Source organism: Hyperolius riggenbachi, chromosome 11 (genome assembly GCF_040937935.1).
Source record: "Hyperolius riggenbachi isolate aHypRig1 chromosome 11, aHypRig1.pri, whole genome shotgun sequence".
NCBI lineage: Eukaryota > Metazoa > Chordata > Amphibia > Anura > Hyperoliidae > Hyperolius > Hyperolius riggenbachi.
Genome location: NC_090656.1, coordinates 74,805,983 through 74,824,499, shown reverse-complemented (window position 1 = coordinate 74,824,499; position 18,517 = coordinate 74,805,983). Strand labels below are relative to the sequence as shown.

General features: G+C 42.2%; 1 protein-coding gene across 1 annotated transcript in view; it reads right to left on the bottom strand.

The window, feature by feature from the left end:
• CDH5 (cadherin 5) overlaps positions 1 to 18,517 on the bottom strand; it is a 103,280-nt gene that overhangs the window by 17,547 nt on the left and 67,216 nt on the right. Inside the window, exons 4-8 of the mRNA XM_068261453.1 lie at positions 17,565 to 17,684; positions 12,241 to 12,408; positions 7,670 to 7,857; positions 3,963 to 4,216; positions 540 to 664 (exon numbers count right to left, since the gene is read on the bottom strand). Coding sequence (XP_068117554.1) covers positions 540 to 664; positions 3,963 to 4,216; positions 7,670 to 7,857; positions 12,241 to 12,408; positions 17,565 to 17,684 — 855 coding nt within the window. The remainder of the gene's footprint in view (positions 1 to 539; positions 665 to 3,962; positions 4,217 to 7,669; positions 7,858 to 12,240; positions 12,409 to 17,564; positions 17,685 to 18,517) is intronic.

The following is an 18,517-nucleotide window of genomic DNA, read 5'->3' as shown; positions in this document are numbered from 1 at the left end:
TTACCATACTGAAATTGCAAAGTGACACTGAAACGAAAAAAAAATCCTCATTGCATCATTCTTCATGCTTCAGTGTCACTTTAAATGTATTTTATTGCCAAGGTTTGCAAATATCTCCTTGGAGAAAATTCTGGAGAAGTTAATATGATATGGGCCATCGACTTCAAGATCTGTTCAAGCTTCAATCCAACTAAGAAGATGTGATTAGTGTCTCCACTCATTGATGCCTGTCCATTCCCACCCCTTGGCACTGACTGCAGTGCTGACAACAGTGGCCCTTTCAATCAATGCCACCCCATGGAGCCAGGTACCAATGTCCATCTTGGATTTGGAGCCCCCATGAATTTTGCTGTAAGGGCAGCAGTGTTGAGGGAACAACATACTTGGAAAAGGAGACAATGGAATTTGAGGAGCCTTCCTCAGAAGGTTAGTACCACCTTTTCTACCCACAGGTTAGTTTTTTTTTAAAAGATGCCCATAATTATACTGTAAGTCATATGGTTTGGCAGGTTGTGTATCTGTATCTCATTAATACTTACCGATTTCCTCTGCGATTACGGTTATGTTTTGCCAAGCACTGACTTCTCTGTCAAAAGGCTTCTTAATAAAAATGCTTCCCTTGTCAGATATGATGATATCATCTCTGTCCTCCTTGAGGGAATATCTACAAATATACAAAGAAATGTTAGCTAGGATAACAAACCTCTTACTCTTTAGGGAAATATTCTTTACAGATCACCAGGCAGGTCTAAAGAGGTCACCACCAGTGGTCCATTTCAGAATGTAAACCAGGGAGAGGAAACATTTTACAATGGGCACACACTGACTAAATAATCTATAAGTGCATATTGTAAAAAATAAACAATTGTATTCATTATGTGATTTTGACTACAATTCCTCTTTAATGCCAAACTTAAGAAATACACTATCAAGATTGTTAGTACTTAGTGCCTAAATGTTACTTTCTTTTGTATCAAGAGAGGCAGTTGAAGCTAAACATCTTTGGTTAAGCAATTAAAAAGCAAAACTGAAGAAGTTATTGGAAGGTTGTGTGGGCATGGTTGCTGCTACTGCTGGGTTCAGAAAATCATCTTGTAAAGACTGCAAGGGGCACAGATTGCTTCCTGCAACAATGGAAGTCTGAGGTGCAGGAAGTGATTGTTGGGACACTTCCTGTTCAGCTACTCTAAAAATGATTTATGTGGCTGGATAGTGTAATGGTGAAGGGCTCTGCCTCTGACACAGGAGACCAGGGTTTGAATCTCGGCTCTGCCTGTATAGTAAGCCAGCACCTATTCAGTAGGAGACTGTGAGAAAACGCGGAAAAGCCGCCGCGGGTGCTCAGAGCAAGGCGGCTGTCCAACAGGGCAGGTTGCGCGCGTGGGCCTGCTTCTGCTAGCATGATTGAACGCGGAGAAACCGCCGCATGTCCTGAGAACAAGGCGGCGGATTCCGCGTCCGACGCGGCAGTTTGCATGCATGGGCCTACATCTGGCAGTATGGCTGAACGCGGAGGAACCGCCGCATTCTCTGATAGCGGTGCAGCTGGTTCCGCGCTCAGCACAGTGGATGGTTTGCAGCACAGGTCTGGTGTGGCTGGGACTGATAGTCCACACAGGTTCAGAAGGACACGCGCGCGCGCTGAGAGGCAGAGCTCTTATGACAGCCAGAAGGGAGTCAGCTGACCAATCCAGTCAGCTGACAATTCCACCACTTCCCATTGGTCCAGCACTTAGGGGAGGCGCTGAAGAGCGCCTTGCTATATATACTGGGTGCTGGTCATTCTCTGGTTGTCTGCCGTTGCGATCACTACGTGGAAGCACTCAGACCTTTTTGTCAGATTCTGTGTTATTCTTTAGACCAGTTCCTGGGTGTTGATGACCAAGGACCTCACACCTCAGATTAGGAATTCTGTATATCATTTTTGTTATTCTCTAGACCAGTTCCAGGGTGTTGATGATCACGGACCTCACACCCCAGATTAGGAATACTGTATATTATCTGTGTTATTCTTCAGACTAGTTCCAGGGTGTTGATGACTATGGAGCTCACACCCAAGACTAGGAATTAGCTTTACCATCCTGTTATATCTTCAGACTAGTTCCAGGGTGTTGATGATCAAGGAGCTCTCACCTTTACACTAGACATTTGTTGATTATTTGTTATGACCTTCTGCTTTTCCTGACCTCTCTTCTGATCTCTGATTTGGTACTTCACTATATCTGATACTCCGTTGCCAAACCTTGCTTGCCTTAGGATTCCATATCGGTCTCTTTCCTCTGTATCTGATCTGTCTGTCTGTTGCCGACCTGGCTTGTCCGACCTCGAGAACTATCTCCTCTGTTTAGAGATAGTTCACAGATCTGTCAGTGACACTTCACCATTGGTGTCACTCACACTCTGGTCCTTCCCACTCTCAGCCTGTCTCCTCCCCTTGGGGAGCCTCAGGCCTTGGAAGGAACCTATTCTTTGGGCAGTATCTCTTACTGCCTTGTACCCTCTATACGGAGGCTCTCCTCAAAGTATTACTGTTGCACCAAACACTCATATTACTCAGGTGTCCAGAGGTTAGAGATATATCTGATTATCGGTGATACTGCAGATCATCAATAATCGGGTATATATCTGTATTCTCGGTGATACTGCAGATCACCGGTAATCAGATCCTCTCTGTGTTACACCGATCGTTACAGAGACCTTGGGCAAGACTCCCTAACACTGCTACTGCCTATAGAGCGCATCCTAGTGGCTGCAGCTCTGGCGCTTTGAGTCCGCTAGGAGAAAAGCGCGATATAAATGTTTTTTGTTTGTTTGTTTGATTTGATTTATGTGGCTAATTAAGATTCTTAAAGGACATCCGAGGTGAAAATAAAGTGATGAGATTGTATCTATCTTCCTTCACCTAAAAATCACTTTTTTTTTTAACTATCTCACAGTTTTATTTTATATTTTAATCTAGTTTTTAACCTTTTTACGGTTTCATTGTGTCTGCTCAATAACACCTTCATTGCAGTATGCCAGAGCTGAAATCTATGAGCTTAACCCTTTTTATCTCTTTCTTGCTCTCAGAAGCCATTACTAACAGGACAGAGTTTTATGGCTGTAATTACTTGTCAGCGAGGGTCATGCCATAGTCCAGCCTAGTCCCGACCCGGACATAAACTGTCACTTGCATACCTGATGTTTAACTCATTCAGGCAGAGAAAGAAAAAAAGGAACACAGCCTAGTCATTTGTGTATTGCGCAAAAAGTGGGATCAGCGCATCACCAGGCCGCCTCCGAATGGCCTCCGATCAGAGATGCGCTGAGCACCCCCCAGAGACTGCAAACGCACCTTGAACCCAAACAGAGGCTCTGCATATACACCAAAAGCAAAGCTGTTAAGTGGGAGCGGCTGACCAAAAATGAATTAAATTAGTACATAGCAAGGAAATGAACAGCGCTGCTTAAAAATAGATGAGTGCCTACCTGCAAAAGAGTGCAAGCCCCACTTATGGGATAAAATACACACTGAGCATACACATGACCTGTCTACCACTGGAGGATGTTGGTTTCCTGTAACAGCTTGCATGCAACTTGTTAAGTACTCGTCCCTCCCACTGCGAAGAAGTCAATCCTCCATGGGAGGGGACCTAACACTAACTAAATCCTACCTATGCATATGCATAGCCTGGGCGCGCTACCAAGTCATTTGTGTGCTTGGCACTGTACATACACATGTCTATCTCACCATGTCACATCACATGTCACCTTGGTTGTCAAGGTGATGAAAGCACTGTGATAAATACATTCATCAGACGAGCGTTATCATCGTTATCATTAGCGTTATCATGTGATTCATCATCACACAGATGAAAGCACTGTGATAACTACTGACTAAAAAAACGATGGGAACGTTTTTGTGCAGATGAGTGTTAATTACAAGCTTTCAGAAATGTTCACTTTTCTTAGTAAGTTCTTACCTCACACTTTTTTTGGCTGCATCCGGGTCTACTGCTTTGACAGCTCCGGCTAAGGTTTCTTTGAGGTTCTCCATAACTGCAAAGTTATAAACTGGAGGCATGAACTCTGGAGGTTCATCCACATCCAAGACTTTGATTAAAACCCTGGTGATGCTCTTGGATCTGTCATGTGGTGAAGCCCGCCGGTCAATTGTAGGGTCTGTAGCTTCAATGTCCACTTTGAATTCCTTATAAATGCTCTCATAGTCCAAGGGCTAAATTGAGATAGTAACAGTTAAACCAGCCACGCACTCATCACTTTCTTGGAAGAAAACCAATATTTGAATGTAACTTACATTAAGCATTTGCTCAGCGTTGGAACATTATCAAAATGCTAAACGAGTACCCTATGAAGACAATAATCTCAGAAGTGGCTTTGTACGCCAACGTGGGTTAATAATTATATTACTAATAAGACCCTATCGATTTGCAGTCTCTTTCTTAAATTGAACCTGAAGTTAACTTTCCTTCACTCTATGTCTGCAGTGGTCCATATGCTTAAATAATATTGCTAAAATAAACAATTGGTAAACAGAGGCACCAGGTAAGGATAAAAACTTTTTAAAAAGTGAGGTAGTGGTGAATTTACCTCCCTCAGATGGACTCGAAAGTCAGTTTTAACCGTGAAATTGGTTTTATTACAAATAACCTCCAAAATATTGCAACGCGTTTTACAGGTAATATCCCGCTTCTACAGGCAATACAGGGAGCTTGTCACAAGTCCAGCAAGATATGAGCACCTCTGTGATATGCCCGGCTGGACTTGTGACAAGCTCCTTGTACTGCCTGAAGAAGCAAGATATTACCCGTAAAACGCGTTGCTAAATTTTGGAGGTTTTTTTTTAATAAAACGAATTTTACAGTTAAAATTTACTTTTTAATCCATCTGTGGGAGGTAAGTCCACCACTACCTCACTTTTTAAACAGTTTTTAACCTTTTTATGCTTATCTGGTGCCTCTGTTTTACCAATTGTTTATTTTGTGTTTTCACCCCTGGTGGAGGGGTACCACCCCATTTTCCTTTTCTACAGAGAGCGACATTCTTAACCTGAGTGGGGTCGGGTCTAATCTCCCCATCTGCCATCACAGTGGTTACAAGTGGTGACTCATCTTTGTGAGTATTCTACCACATTCATTTCTCTTATAAAAATTGCATCGACATATTGCACTATTGGGGCTCTCGGTCTCTTGTCTTTCAAATATTGCTAAAATAGTCACAGCTATGTCCAGAGCGGCAATATCCGCTTTTTCTGTTGGAGGGCCTTCCATTATTTTTTCCCCTTTTTTTATTTAACTGTTTCCAATCTATTTTCTAGATCACCCACATCTCCCCAGCACTTTACCGGACATCCATACGGCAGGGACGTAGGTGAGCTGCTCCAAGGGGTGCCCTGGGGGTCTCTACCCTCTCACACTAGTGCAAAAAGGTGATACGTCCAACAGTGGGGGGTGGGGTGCTAGCTCATGTGCTGTAGACCCGCCCCCAATTTCACACACACAAGTGTAATTTCGTGGGCGTAGTGTGCTGCTGATAGGGATCAAGATGCCAGACTTAATCCAACACTTTTATTAGAGGAGCTTAATGCCATGCCTGACTAGAATTGGCATTGCTACAGGCATCGGGAAGCCCACATGTGTCTAAGCAATATTTAAATTGCGTGGTGTGGTGCTGGCGGTAATAAAAGTGTGAAACTAATGGTGCCCATACATGGAACAATTTTTTCATTTTATTCGGTTAGATAATTTCATTCAATTATTCCGTTAGATCGAATATAAAGATTTTTCCAGCATATCCTATCAGATTGTTATTATTGCAAAATCCTCTGCGTAAAAATGTTGATTTTACCATTCAGCTGATTTTATTTATTTCTATGTTACCATGGCTCGGAGGTGTAATACAGTGTAAATTATAATATGCTTGAAAATCATATAAACTATAATAGGCTAAATATACAGCTTTAAAGTAAAATCTAACCTATACCATTTTATCAACATCTGCATGTGAACTGAATATAATATTTTGATATGACATTCCACTTCAAAGCTAGAACAGAAGTGACAATAGCAATACAGCTGGTACGAGAAACCTTTTTAAAGAAAACCTGAAACAAAAAAAACCTCCCCTGGGGGTTACTCAGCTCGTGTGGGGGAAGCCTCTGGATCCTATTGATGCTTCCCCCGTTCTCCTCGGTCCCACGGCGGTGGCGATAAAGCTCCCCGAACAGCGGGGATGTAAATATTTACCTTCCCGGCTCCAGCGCAGGCGCAGTATCGGCTCTCCGCACAGAGATAGGCGAAAATAGCTGATCGCTGTCGGCCCGCTCTACTTCGCAGGCGCAAGTCTCCTGCACCTGCGCAGTAGAGCGGACCCGACAGAGATTACCTATTTCCACCTATCTCCATGCTGAGAGCCACAACAGCGCCCCCGCTGGAACCAGGAAAGGTAAATAAATCAGCGCTTATTAGCGCCTGTCAGGCTTTTTGAGGGAGAATTGCCGGAGAATTTGGGGGAGCCAGCGCTGGATTGCCTGCAGCTACAGGGGATGGGGAAGCCTCTTTGGGACCCCGAGGCTTCCGCCTCCAGAAGTGAGTACCCCCCAGGGGAATTTTTTTGTTACATGTTCTCTTTAATAAATTCAGCACAGCTTTATACAAAGTAACTATTACTGTGGGAGCATGTGTTGCCTGATAGCAGAAACTCTTTAATAATTTCATGCCCGGAATATTTACAGTACGTTTTTGTATGATTTCTGGGCCTGGAGAACCTCAGAGAATCTGAAATTATAGGTCCCGGGGAATAACGCCTCTTGCACACTGCCTGCATTTCCGATTCAGATTCCGCTTTTTAATCGGTTTTTACATCCGATTCCGATTTTTAATCTTTACTGCATGCTGCGTTTTTTATCTGTTTTTCTGTTGAATGTATTCAGGGAAAATCGGAATTGGAATCAGAATCGGAAAACGGATTTGCAGTGTGCAGGGAGCCTAAATCTCCCCCCCCCCCCCCATTAAACTGTGATGGGACCCTCCGATGTTCACACCCTTTCCCTTGCCTATACCTGGTGACCCCCACAGCCTGGGCGCCCAACTTGCAAGCATCATAAAACAAGTGTGGACATCGTAATCTTTACACCAAATGCATGTGTAGACACAAAAACACCTGCTCTGAAACATGGACCCCTTTATCAGAGGGAGCTCTGGGACCCTCTGCAGTTGCAGGACAACTCCCCTGTAGTAGTGACAGCAGAGCAACTGGGCTGCAGCAAACGGGAAAGATTTTGATAGCCTGGACCGGAATCGGTTCAAGAAACTGACAAAAAATAGCTGCTAGTAAATAGATTTGGGCAGGTGTTCAAAAGGCTCCTGCTCTGTGCAGATAATTGCTCATACAACAAAGTGAGAGTTTGTGGCCAGATTTTACTCCAGAGTACTGTTGCCTAAGTAACAAATAGTTACAAGGACAAGGGCAAACTGCGTTTACGGTCAATCTTGTAAATTCTTGTCTGTCTGGTTGCAAACCGAAATGAAAAGATAGTTTTCAAAACATCGAATATATATATATATATATATATATATATATATATATATACAGTATATATATATATATAACATATTTGCAAACATGCATGTTATCAAAATGGAAAAAGTCATTGAAGAGCTCGGTGTACCTTTTTTAAAATGATGATGCCTTCGTTGGTCTTTGCGTTTGTTCTTACTTCAAACCACTGCTGATAACGCTCGTCTAAGAATTTATATTTGGTATTTCTGTTCTGAGGTTCATCAATATCTTCTACGGAAATTTTTCCAACTTCTTCTCCAACTCTCCGATCTTCAGGTACTTCAAAAGTAAAGGAATCTGTGGAGGAGGAATGGTTATTACGGTATTTGTAGGAATTTGTATTTTCATTCTTGTATGCTGAGTAAAGTTTAAAGTACATAGGCGCTCAAACAGTACCCCTGCCCTTCTGAATCAGAGAAGCTTGGCACCCAATTAACTGAAAGTTACTTCATTAGGCATCTGATATTGTAACCATTGGCCATCCTAATGCCAATTTCTGGGATTAGGAAAATCAGGCTGGTTCAGAAATGGGGTGGGTAATGGGTATCTTGGTCTTGTGGGTCTAGGGGTAAGTTAGGATCAGGTTAGATATATCTGTTCAGGTTACAGTAAAGTGCCTGTTGCCAGTGGTGAGCTAATGCAGTGGTGAATGAAATTTCTCAATTTATGGCCAGGCAAGTTAACATTGAAACATGTTAGTCTTCCAATGCCTGTCCTGGTATATACAGTTATTTCTGCTAACAGATATTTGATTTGAACAATGGATGGTCAAGTAAAAAGACCAACATCAGCCAAATGATCATGTCATAGTTTTAGGGCTATTTTCAGGGTAGCAGCAAGGAAGCGGCTGCCAGTTAAATTCAAGAAAAAGAAGAGTTGAAGATGAAGTTCAGGCCAGCGAGAAATGTCAATAGAGTAGACAGTAGGCTTGATAGAGGAAAAAAAAATTGGAAACCAACCAAAACCAAAGAAAAGTCAAGTACTTCTCAATTGATATTCAACTGTTCTATCAATCTATCTGGAGGATTAGGGGGTTTTAAGAGCTGCGAGTGATCAACTTTCCATGTCTTTGTACTGTATCAGGCAGTAGAAGGCTAGCATAAATGGCAGGATGATTGATATGAGATTTCTACTGGAATTTAATCTAATATGAAGTGGTGCAGTGGATTAGTGAAATGGTCATTAACAGGCAAACATTGATTGTCTACTAGAAAATGTATAGTACATGGCAATGGTTCAATGCAATTATAGGGGCACTTTGATGCTGCCCACCATGTTCAAATTATTTTACCCTACTACCAATGGTGACCCCAGTGGCCAGATGGCCTATCTGCAGGAGTCATATAAAAAGGCCAGCATTGTCACAGAGCCCCTGGTGGCCAGACCGCAAATTGCCTTCCAATCGGTTTCAGCACACAGACCATGCAAGCGGTGGTCGCGATCAGTGGGCAGAAACCGACAGAATTTGGGCAGTAGCCCGGCCAGAAGGGAGCCTGTGAGTTACGGTAATTACAAATTATACACTATTTCAGGGTATAACTGCCACCACTTCTGCTTTCCTGGGCCAGAAGCACCCACTGACTAGCTATTTCTAGACCTGCAAATAAAACGGTTAAACACACTCTATTCTGTCTAGCTAGCAACGAAAGTAGCGTCTCCTCAGAAGTCTGGGTTCAGTTTCTGTGTATAGCTGAATAATAGGGTAGCTGAATAAACAAAGGACGTTTGAACGTCGTTTATTAAGTATGCAATATGAATAATTAATATATACAGACAATTATTAAAATCAACAATTATTGAGACATGAGATAACACAGTATGAAAATAAAAGGGAGAAAAAACGGATACTTAAAGTTCATGGAGAGATGTCCTTTTGTGGGAGAATCATAGCTCTTGTTTTTAATTTCAGCAAAGTTCTTTTGTTTCAGATCAGAGCAAAGTCCAAACAAGATGGACGCTAGCCACGTGTCCTCTGGCTGGCAGCAGACAGGCTCTCATACAGATGGAATTTGGAGGACTGAAGTCTGCCTGCTGGCACTGTGCTTTTGATAAAGCTGGCTCGGGGGTGTGGCAATGCTCGCCCTCTCTGCATTACCAACCAATGACAGTTCATTCTCTCTGAGAGAGATTTGAGGTTTAAACTTATAAAATGCCGTAACTCATGCACTATACATGTCATGTTTAGGTGGATAGCAGATTCCTAATTGTCAGAAAATACCGATTAATATGACATCAGACATGACTAAGGCAGCGGGTCAGGTTCCTGAGAAGATTCATACCACAATAACTGGACAAAATATTGCCATGAATGTTATATCACTGAGTTGGGCAGACGTTAACGAATAAGACTATATGAATTTTATAGCTGTGCGATATATGGTCTCCATATAATAGGTAAGAAACCATACACCACATGCATTCATATCTGTCCTTATCGGTGCCGCCCCAGCTGCTTTCTCATGGCCCCCTTGGGAAGCAAGCTTCCTGGCTCTTTTCATGGAGACATTTGGCTGTGGGGGGAATGAGCTGGTCCCTGCAGGGAATCTGGCCACATGCGACATTCCTGAGAGGTGAGGGGAATGCTTTGCTCACAGGGGGACAGATCTCTGGTTTAAAAAAAAAATCCACAAAGAAGTCATTTTCTGATCGCTTGCATGACTGGCAAATCTGACCAAGAAATTGGAAAAATCGACGGCGAATCTTCCAGATTCGCTTACGTTCCTCCTGGCTTTTACAGGGATTCTCTCAGCTAAGACCAAATCTCCCATCTGTTCCTAGTCAGAGGGAGATTACACATCACATCTCGGTTTAACGATTTGTGTCGCAAACCGACCGCGATTGCGTTTTGGCCGACTGGGCGTCACCTGGCGCCACAAGCATGACCATCCCCCATAACATTGTGTCTTCCCACCCACCAATCCCCACCTATCTTCTCTGGAGAGGGAGGGTGTGTATCTGAGGGAGGGATAAGAGGCTGGGCCCCACTGTGGCAGGCTGGTCCGCTCTCTCAGTAGATACATCCCTCATGCATGACTGCTTTTAAGGTGGCCACTAATGATCCAATCTGTTTCATCCAATCTTACCATTTCTATGTAATATAAGGTAACTGCCTAAATTATCCATTCAGTTCATTCACACAATTTACCCTTCTACTACATAGATTTGGTAAAATTGGATGAAAAAGATTGGATCATTAGTGGTCACCATAAGTCTCATAAAAACAGATTTCCCATTAATAAAAACAGATTTTTGTTAGCTATTGATGACTGTTGTCAAGGTATGCAACACTTTATACCTGTACCATAAAGTAAACCTGAAGTAAAACTACTATATGATATACCTATACCTGTAGACTTAATCCTAAATAGAACTTTACTGAAGTCCCATTCTTAGTAGCGTAGTGTCTGAATCACACAACTGAAACATGCATGCAGCTAATCTTGTCAGAAGTGGGTAGGATGGAGGTTCTATTTTGCCAAAATGTATGTTCTATTTTGGTATTTTTAAATGCAAATAAAAAATATATATAATAAAAAGAGAGGTAATTGCTTACCTCTCCAGAAGATATAGACACCAGTTCAACTGTAAAAAAAAGTTTTTATTCAAAAAGCAATCTGACAACGCGTTTCACGGGTCATGGCCATGAAACGCGTTGTCAGATTGCTTTTTAAATACATTTTTTTTCCAGTTGAACTGGTGTCTATATCTTCTGGAGAGGTAAGCAATTACCTCTCTTTTTATTATATATTTTTTTATTTGTATTTAAAAATACCAAAATAGAACATACATTGGGTGCCTCCATCCTACCTACAACCAGTCGGACCTCCTTTGGAGATAATAGCTTTGCAGTTTTTCTGGAAAGTCTATCGTACTACAGGAGAGCGACCATCCAGTATCCAGCAGGGCCTGCAGTACCAAGCAGGGACAGTTAATTCCCTGCAGGCCTATACGGTGTTTGCAGGAACTGCAACCCACCTTTGTGAGTATATATTTATATGATTTTATCCTCCCTAAACCTAACGATACTGCACCATTGGGCTCCCGGTCTCTCCCTACTTCTCACCTAGGTATTCTTGGCCCTTACAAGAATCTCCAAAAGAAAAAAAAAAAAAAATCTCGTCAGAAACATCTGATCTGCATGCTTGTTCAGGGTCTATGGCTAAAAGTATCGAAGACAGAGAATCAGCAGGACAGCCAGGCAATGTGCATTGTTTAAAAGGAAATAAATATGGCAGCCTCCATATGTCTGTCACCTCGGGTTCCCTTTAACATCACATCTAAAACACTATTGTCCATTGATCTCACACACACAGATATGATGACCTATTGAACTTTTAATCACTATCCTACTATTAAGTGTTTGCACACTCACACAAAAGTCGCTTTATGCCTGTAATTAGTTTATGTGAGAGATGCCGCTGCAGTCCGACTGCACAGATAAAGCAATGGTGTTTTAACACCTACCATGCAAAAAAAACAATAATTAAAAAAAAAACTAAACACAGACAAGTTCAAAGTAGGACTGTAAGTAACTTTTTACATGTTTATTTCATCATGCCACATATCTCTTTAGATACCCTTTCAGTAAGACTAATTGACCATATTGGAGCATGTGTAGATGGGTGAATTGTTGATCATAAAATATATGATGGTTAAATAGCACTTATAGAATAGACTTACTTTTTGTGAATACTGGATAGTTGTCATTAATGTCACTAAGATGAACTATGACTTTTGCTGTACTGGAGAGACCGCCATTATGCCCTGGCATGTCCTTAGCCTGCAGTATGAGTTCATAGGACGCCTGCGTCTCTCTGTCCAAATTGGTGGCAGTTGGGTATATTGACCCTGGAGGAAAGAGAAAATAAAGAGCAATGTCATATATATTTATGACCAATGCTAGTATCTGAGGAAAACAAAACAAGACAAGAATACCCCCCAAAACAGAACTCAAACATGCAATCAATGATCATTCAGCAATTATTTCCTCCTTCTATCAGACAGTTTTTAAGAAATGCACTCAGTGGCGTAGTAATAGGGAGAACAAAGGTTGCAACAGCATCGAGGCCCATGAGGGGACTTTCCTTCAACCCCTGAAGTAGCTGTTCATAGGTGCTATGCTGGTCCTCCTATATGTGCTTTCAGCAGTGGCAATGACTAACACACTGTTCCCCTCCCCTGTTTAAACCTCTCTGGCACTGTGGCTGTCTTTGGCAGGTTTTGGTGCTCCATATTAACTGTTATGTATGAAGTGCATGAGGGGCCCAATTTAAAACTCCATGCCAGGTCTGATCTTCTATCTCTTGCTTTTTTTTTTTTTTTTTACGAATGAAATCTAAAAAACTCAAACACATCCAGAGAGCTGTAAAATATCCATGCACAAAACATGTTTCAGAAAAATAGACCTAAAGCAGAAGGTCGAACAGACAAAAATATACCCCAAAACCTTGGGCTTGGAAAACAAAAGATAACTTTATAAAATACATAACTCATAATAATGTCTGGTTACAAGAATAGCAAAAACCCAGCACTAGATATGTAGGTATGAAGTCAGAGTAAGACTAGATGGACTCATCTCCAAATACCGTATTTTTCGGACTATAAGACGCCTCTGACCATAAGACTCACCTAGGTTTAGAGGACAAAAACCAGGGGAAAAAAATATACTAAACCTGGTGCTTCCATGGTGAAGGGGCATCTTGTGGATGATGCCTCCTTTGTACCTCATGTCGCCCTGTGTCTCCCTGTGTCTTCCTCTGTCCCCTTTGTGTCCCACATGTGTCTGCCTCTGTCCTCCCTGTGTCCTCTATGCCCCTTTGTGTCCCCCCTGTGTCATTGCTGTGGGTTGGAGGCTTGTATTGGCAGGCGTTGACAAGTCAGGAACACCCTGTATTTGGACTATTAGGTGCAATGACTTTTCCCCACCACTTTTGGGAGAGAAAAAAAGTAAGTCTTATAGTCCAAAAAATACAGTAATAGGTGTGTACCTTATATAATTTACCTGATTTATAATTTACCTATGGGTTAGATGAGAACCAAATGTTGAGCTCAACCAAGGCTCCCATACCTTTTGGTGGGCTTCTAGCCACTCCTGAAGTAGATCCGTCATATATTAATTCATGAGAAGAACATTATTTATCCTAGTAACCACTGCTTTCCATCCGACATCTTTTTGCTTGTATGACTTGGCAATACAAATTCTGGTTGCTGATTATATATATATATAAATAAAGGAAAAGAGCATGCTCCCCTTTAGAGGTCCTCCTTGTTTGCTAATTTTTAATCGTTTTGGAGACACTTGCTAAATTAAATGTTTGAATCCACTGCAGCATCCAATTAGCAATCTTACTTTGTTTTGTTTTGCCCATAAAAAACTTGCGCAGATGAATTTTTCATTTCTTGCTATGATTATCTACACTCTCTAGCTATTTTGACTTATTTATGTTATTTGATTGCATAGTGCTGACATTTTTCCTGCTGCTATATCCAGTGCAAGACTTACCATAAGGCACTGTAGGCACAAGCTTACAGGCGCCTGATGATGGAAAGGCGGCTCACTCCCCTTCCTGAGCGCCTCCCTCCCTCCTACCCTGATGAGAGTGTAAATAAGAGGTTACTCACCTGACTCTCTGCATGTCTCTGAAGAGATCTACCTTCAGTCTGGGGCACCACTAGCTACCTAATATTTGAGGGCACCTCTAGTTACTTAATACTGAGGATAGCTCTGGCTGCCTCATGCTAAGAGACAGCTGTAGCTACCTATGAGGGGTAAGGGAGAAGTGACAGCTGGGTCAGTCAGCACACTTGCGGTGTTTGTAGGTGTCAGCTATAGGCTCCTGTGATGTAAATCCTGCCCTGGCTATATCACATCACTTGCTGCCCCCTAAGGAGTTCACACTCTAGTTTCCCCAGCACACTTTGTGGGTGGAGCTCTCTGAGATGCCAATGGGCAATTATATTGTTAGAGAAAAATCATGCAGAAAAAAAAATGAAAAACTCTGCAGATTGCGTCTTTGGTGGGACACAAACTAAAATCTACTTGGTATGATTGCTGAGCACTTAACCACTAATTAAGCACTACCTTGGAAGTGCCCCCAATCAACAGTGGCATCACTTAGGGGGGTGCGGTAGGTGTGGACCACACCAGGTGTCACCAGCACAGGACTCCAGGTTAAGGGACAGTGAAGTAGGGCTATGTAAATGTAGACCAGACTATTGTCCAACTCCTCTCTCCACTATAGTAAATGGGTTCAGTATAACCCCTTTCCAACCCCATTCTCATTAAATGTAACAAGTAACAATACTACAAAAAAAGTATTATTGGTTTTGTTTAGCCTGGTGAGGTTGGAGCCGGTTCAAGAGAGGGTTGATACCATGAGTTTCCACATTGGGTGACACCAACCCTAGTGATGCCTCTGCCAATCAACATACACGCTAGACACATGCTAAAGAAAACTTGGCTAAGGTTTAAATGCTGCAAGGTCTAAGCCAAAAATCTAATGGGTTTATAGCTGTCCAATAACATTTTTAAGCAATCCGGATCACTAAACAATAATTAATGACCTATGAGCACATTGTTTTCTCATCAGGTGCTCCTGATGACAAAACAGGTGGTTTCGGAATGTGGAGCTCACCGCCGGGTGCCAAAACCAGGCGCCCCATAGCAGCAATGGTATGCTCCATGGGGAGCGTATGGATAAATCGGGGTTCCGGCGTGTGCCGGATTCCGAATTACATCTCCCTCCAGGTTGTGACAACTCGGAGGGGGAATAGTATTTAAGGCCGCTGGGGAGTTTTGCAACAGCAAGTCGTGATGAGTCATTGCTGATGAAACATGTTGGATAGAGTCTAGATACGTAACTGAGAGCCTTGAAACCCACGAGGACAGAGCAGTGTTCAGCGTGCTGGAGGTGTGGGACGTGAGCGCGCCAACCCAAAATGAAAATGGAGCTTAAGAGCCAGCCAGTGCCCTATACATGGACATGGGGCCCATCCTACTCTATGCAAGCTTTTACCTGCAAAAGTTAGAGTGCACATCTTTTTTACACTTAGTACAAATGAAACATTTTTACACTATAAGTGTACAAGACTTTAGATGATGACCATCAGATCCAGACAAACAGGTATAGGTCAATCAATTTGCCATCGTACATGTAGACAAGGACCAAAAGACTATAGTGGTGCAAGTGTCAGAAACACCAAAATCATGGACTATGAGAAGCTGGAGAAATACCAGGTCCTTCAAGAGTAAAACTAGGAAGCCAAAGTAGTCTCGGCAGTTAGGAGGGCTCGGGATGGTGATTCTTGTCCAGGGAAAGTGGCTCCAGCATCCCAGGAGGGACATCATCACAGCTCTCTGTCCAGAAGTGTGCAGTGCGACAACAGCTAAAATACTGCACAGAGCCCAAAAACTGTCAATACTCTCGTAAAAGGACCAAGGTTAAGGAAGCCCTATGCTACATTCAACTGGTCCATTTCCATGCAGCATAAATTAGCATACAATCTACATCGACTCAAATGTATTAGCATCTTTTGGAAAGCTCTACTCAACACTTGTTTAACTGGGCTCAAAATAGTAATTCCTGTTTTATTGAAAAATAAATAATCACAGGACAGTTATCACTGATACAAAAGTCATTTTTTAAATTAATATTAATACAAAAATACCTTTCTGTCTCAGTCTGGGGCCAGCAATGATTTTCCAGATATATTAGATAAATCAAACTGAGCTTTTAATGGAAACAGTCCTCTAGAAAAGGGCTTCCCAACCCATCTCAAGTACAGCCAACAGTCCAAATTCTCATTTTTGTCCCTCACCTCAAACACACCCAGTAATGGTCTGCTCTCAGAATACTCTCAGTCTACTAAATCTACTAAATCTTGGTAATCTGGTAAAAATGTTTCTTATTCTCTTTTTTGGATTGATAAATGTTAAAGAAACTCTGTAACAAATCTTTCAGCCTTATTTCTTCTATCCTATAAGTTCCTATACCTGTTCTGATGTGGTCTGTCTTACTGCAGCTTTTTCTAGTTGCACAGTAGCTGTGTTATCTCTGTTATATGATCTAATCTTCTTTCCTCTGTCGGCTCTGTCGGGCTCAGACACTCAGGCTGGAATGTGCTGGACTGCTTGTGATAGGATAGAAGCTATACACACCCTCTACATGCCCCCACAAGCTCTGTATGACTCACACACTGAGCTACTCTCAGCCTATCACATGCTGTTAGCAGCCATGTCTTTTGTTTGTAAACACTGCCTAAAACTGGCAATTACAAGCCAGGATTGCAGCAGGGAGTGGCAGAAACAGCACAGAGGGGCCCAGGAGAACATAATGAATAGAATGGTATGTTTTCTATTGTAAGAATTTTAGAGTACAGATTCTCTTCAAGTAGAGATGGTCGAGGAGATGTTAATAATGCCGACTTGGGTGCAAATGTAATGTGAACCGTGTGCAGTCTGTAATTGGTCCAATCAGAATCCTCATGGGGAGCATTAAATTTGCATGTGGATCAGAAATAACATCTTAATGGCTAGGGATGGTCAATGAGATGCAAATAATTTTGAGTTGATGCAGGATTATGCAATTATTGTATGCAAATTCATGCAGCTTGAAAATTAACCAATCAAATCCTGCTGAGGTAGAATGCAATTGGTCCATTTTCAAGCAGCATAAATTTGCATGCAAAATTTGCATAATCCTGCATCAACTCAAAATTATTTGCATATCTTTGACCATCCCTATCACTGGCTATTTCTGATGACAAGTTCTTGCTGTAGTTACTGCTTGTGACTACAATAGCACAAACTCCCTTTCACTAAGCTTTCACTTATATTCTGATATGACCCAGGTGTAGATTGTAACCTTTTGCTGTCTAATAACAGACAATCCGGGTATAATGGATCTTTTATCTTCTCCATGCCAGTAAAATCAGATACAACCAAATAGTGATGATTCCATGTAATAAGCTAGAAGTTGTGTTATAACAGCAATGTGTCTCCTTACCGGTATTCTCGTCGATCCGGAATTTTTCATATCCCTGAAGAATTGTGTACCTGACAGTGGCATGTCCAGAGATTGTGGGGTCATCAGCGTCCACGGCAGTGACCTTTATCACCAGTTTATCTAGAACAAGTGACATCAGAATTAACTGCAGCACTTTCAAAAACAGTTAAAAGACAATGCGGTGTACTAAATGTGTGCAAGCAAAATTATTGGCATTCAGATTAAATGCCTAATGAATGTTACACAAATAGTGCAACCTGTATTATACAAATACAGGTTGTATAAACATACATTACTAGAGGAAATGTAGTGAACGTAACGTAATGGATAACATTACTTTTTACAATACTGTTTTATAAAAAATGAATCACAGGTGGCACAATCTTTAGTCCTGTCAGGTGATCTGTGCGGAATGCTCATTTTCTGAGAATTGTAAAGTATAGCTGGTCTTTCAAAGTTTACCACACCCCCCACTCCCCAATCAGGTAGCATCGATAGCCCCCACTCCCTGCCGCTCCAGTCTTTAGTTATCCCTCAGTTTAGTTTCATGTTGTGTATAAAAAAAAATGCCCAGGACTCAACGCTGCAGATCAGTTCTGTGCTTTCCTCTGTGAGCACCGAGAGGAGGGAAAGAGGACCGCGAGAGGCGAGGTATAGCCAATTACATGCTTTAAGAGGCTGGGAAGGGGCATAATGCTAAGGATCCACTCTAGGATTGCCGACAAGCTGGATGTCGGTAGATTCAGGGCAGGGGGCTGCGGGGGGTACAGAGACCGGCTCAGAGGGGACACAGAGACATTACCTTTAGAGGATATTTTCATGCCTCCTTGTCCCATTTGTGCCCACTAATCCACCTCGGGTACACTTTAAGGCAGAGCTCCCAACTGTCCCTCTTTTGGAGGAACAGTCCCTCTTTGAGAAGCAAAACCATCTGTCCCTCTTTCTTCCTTATC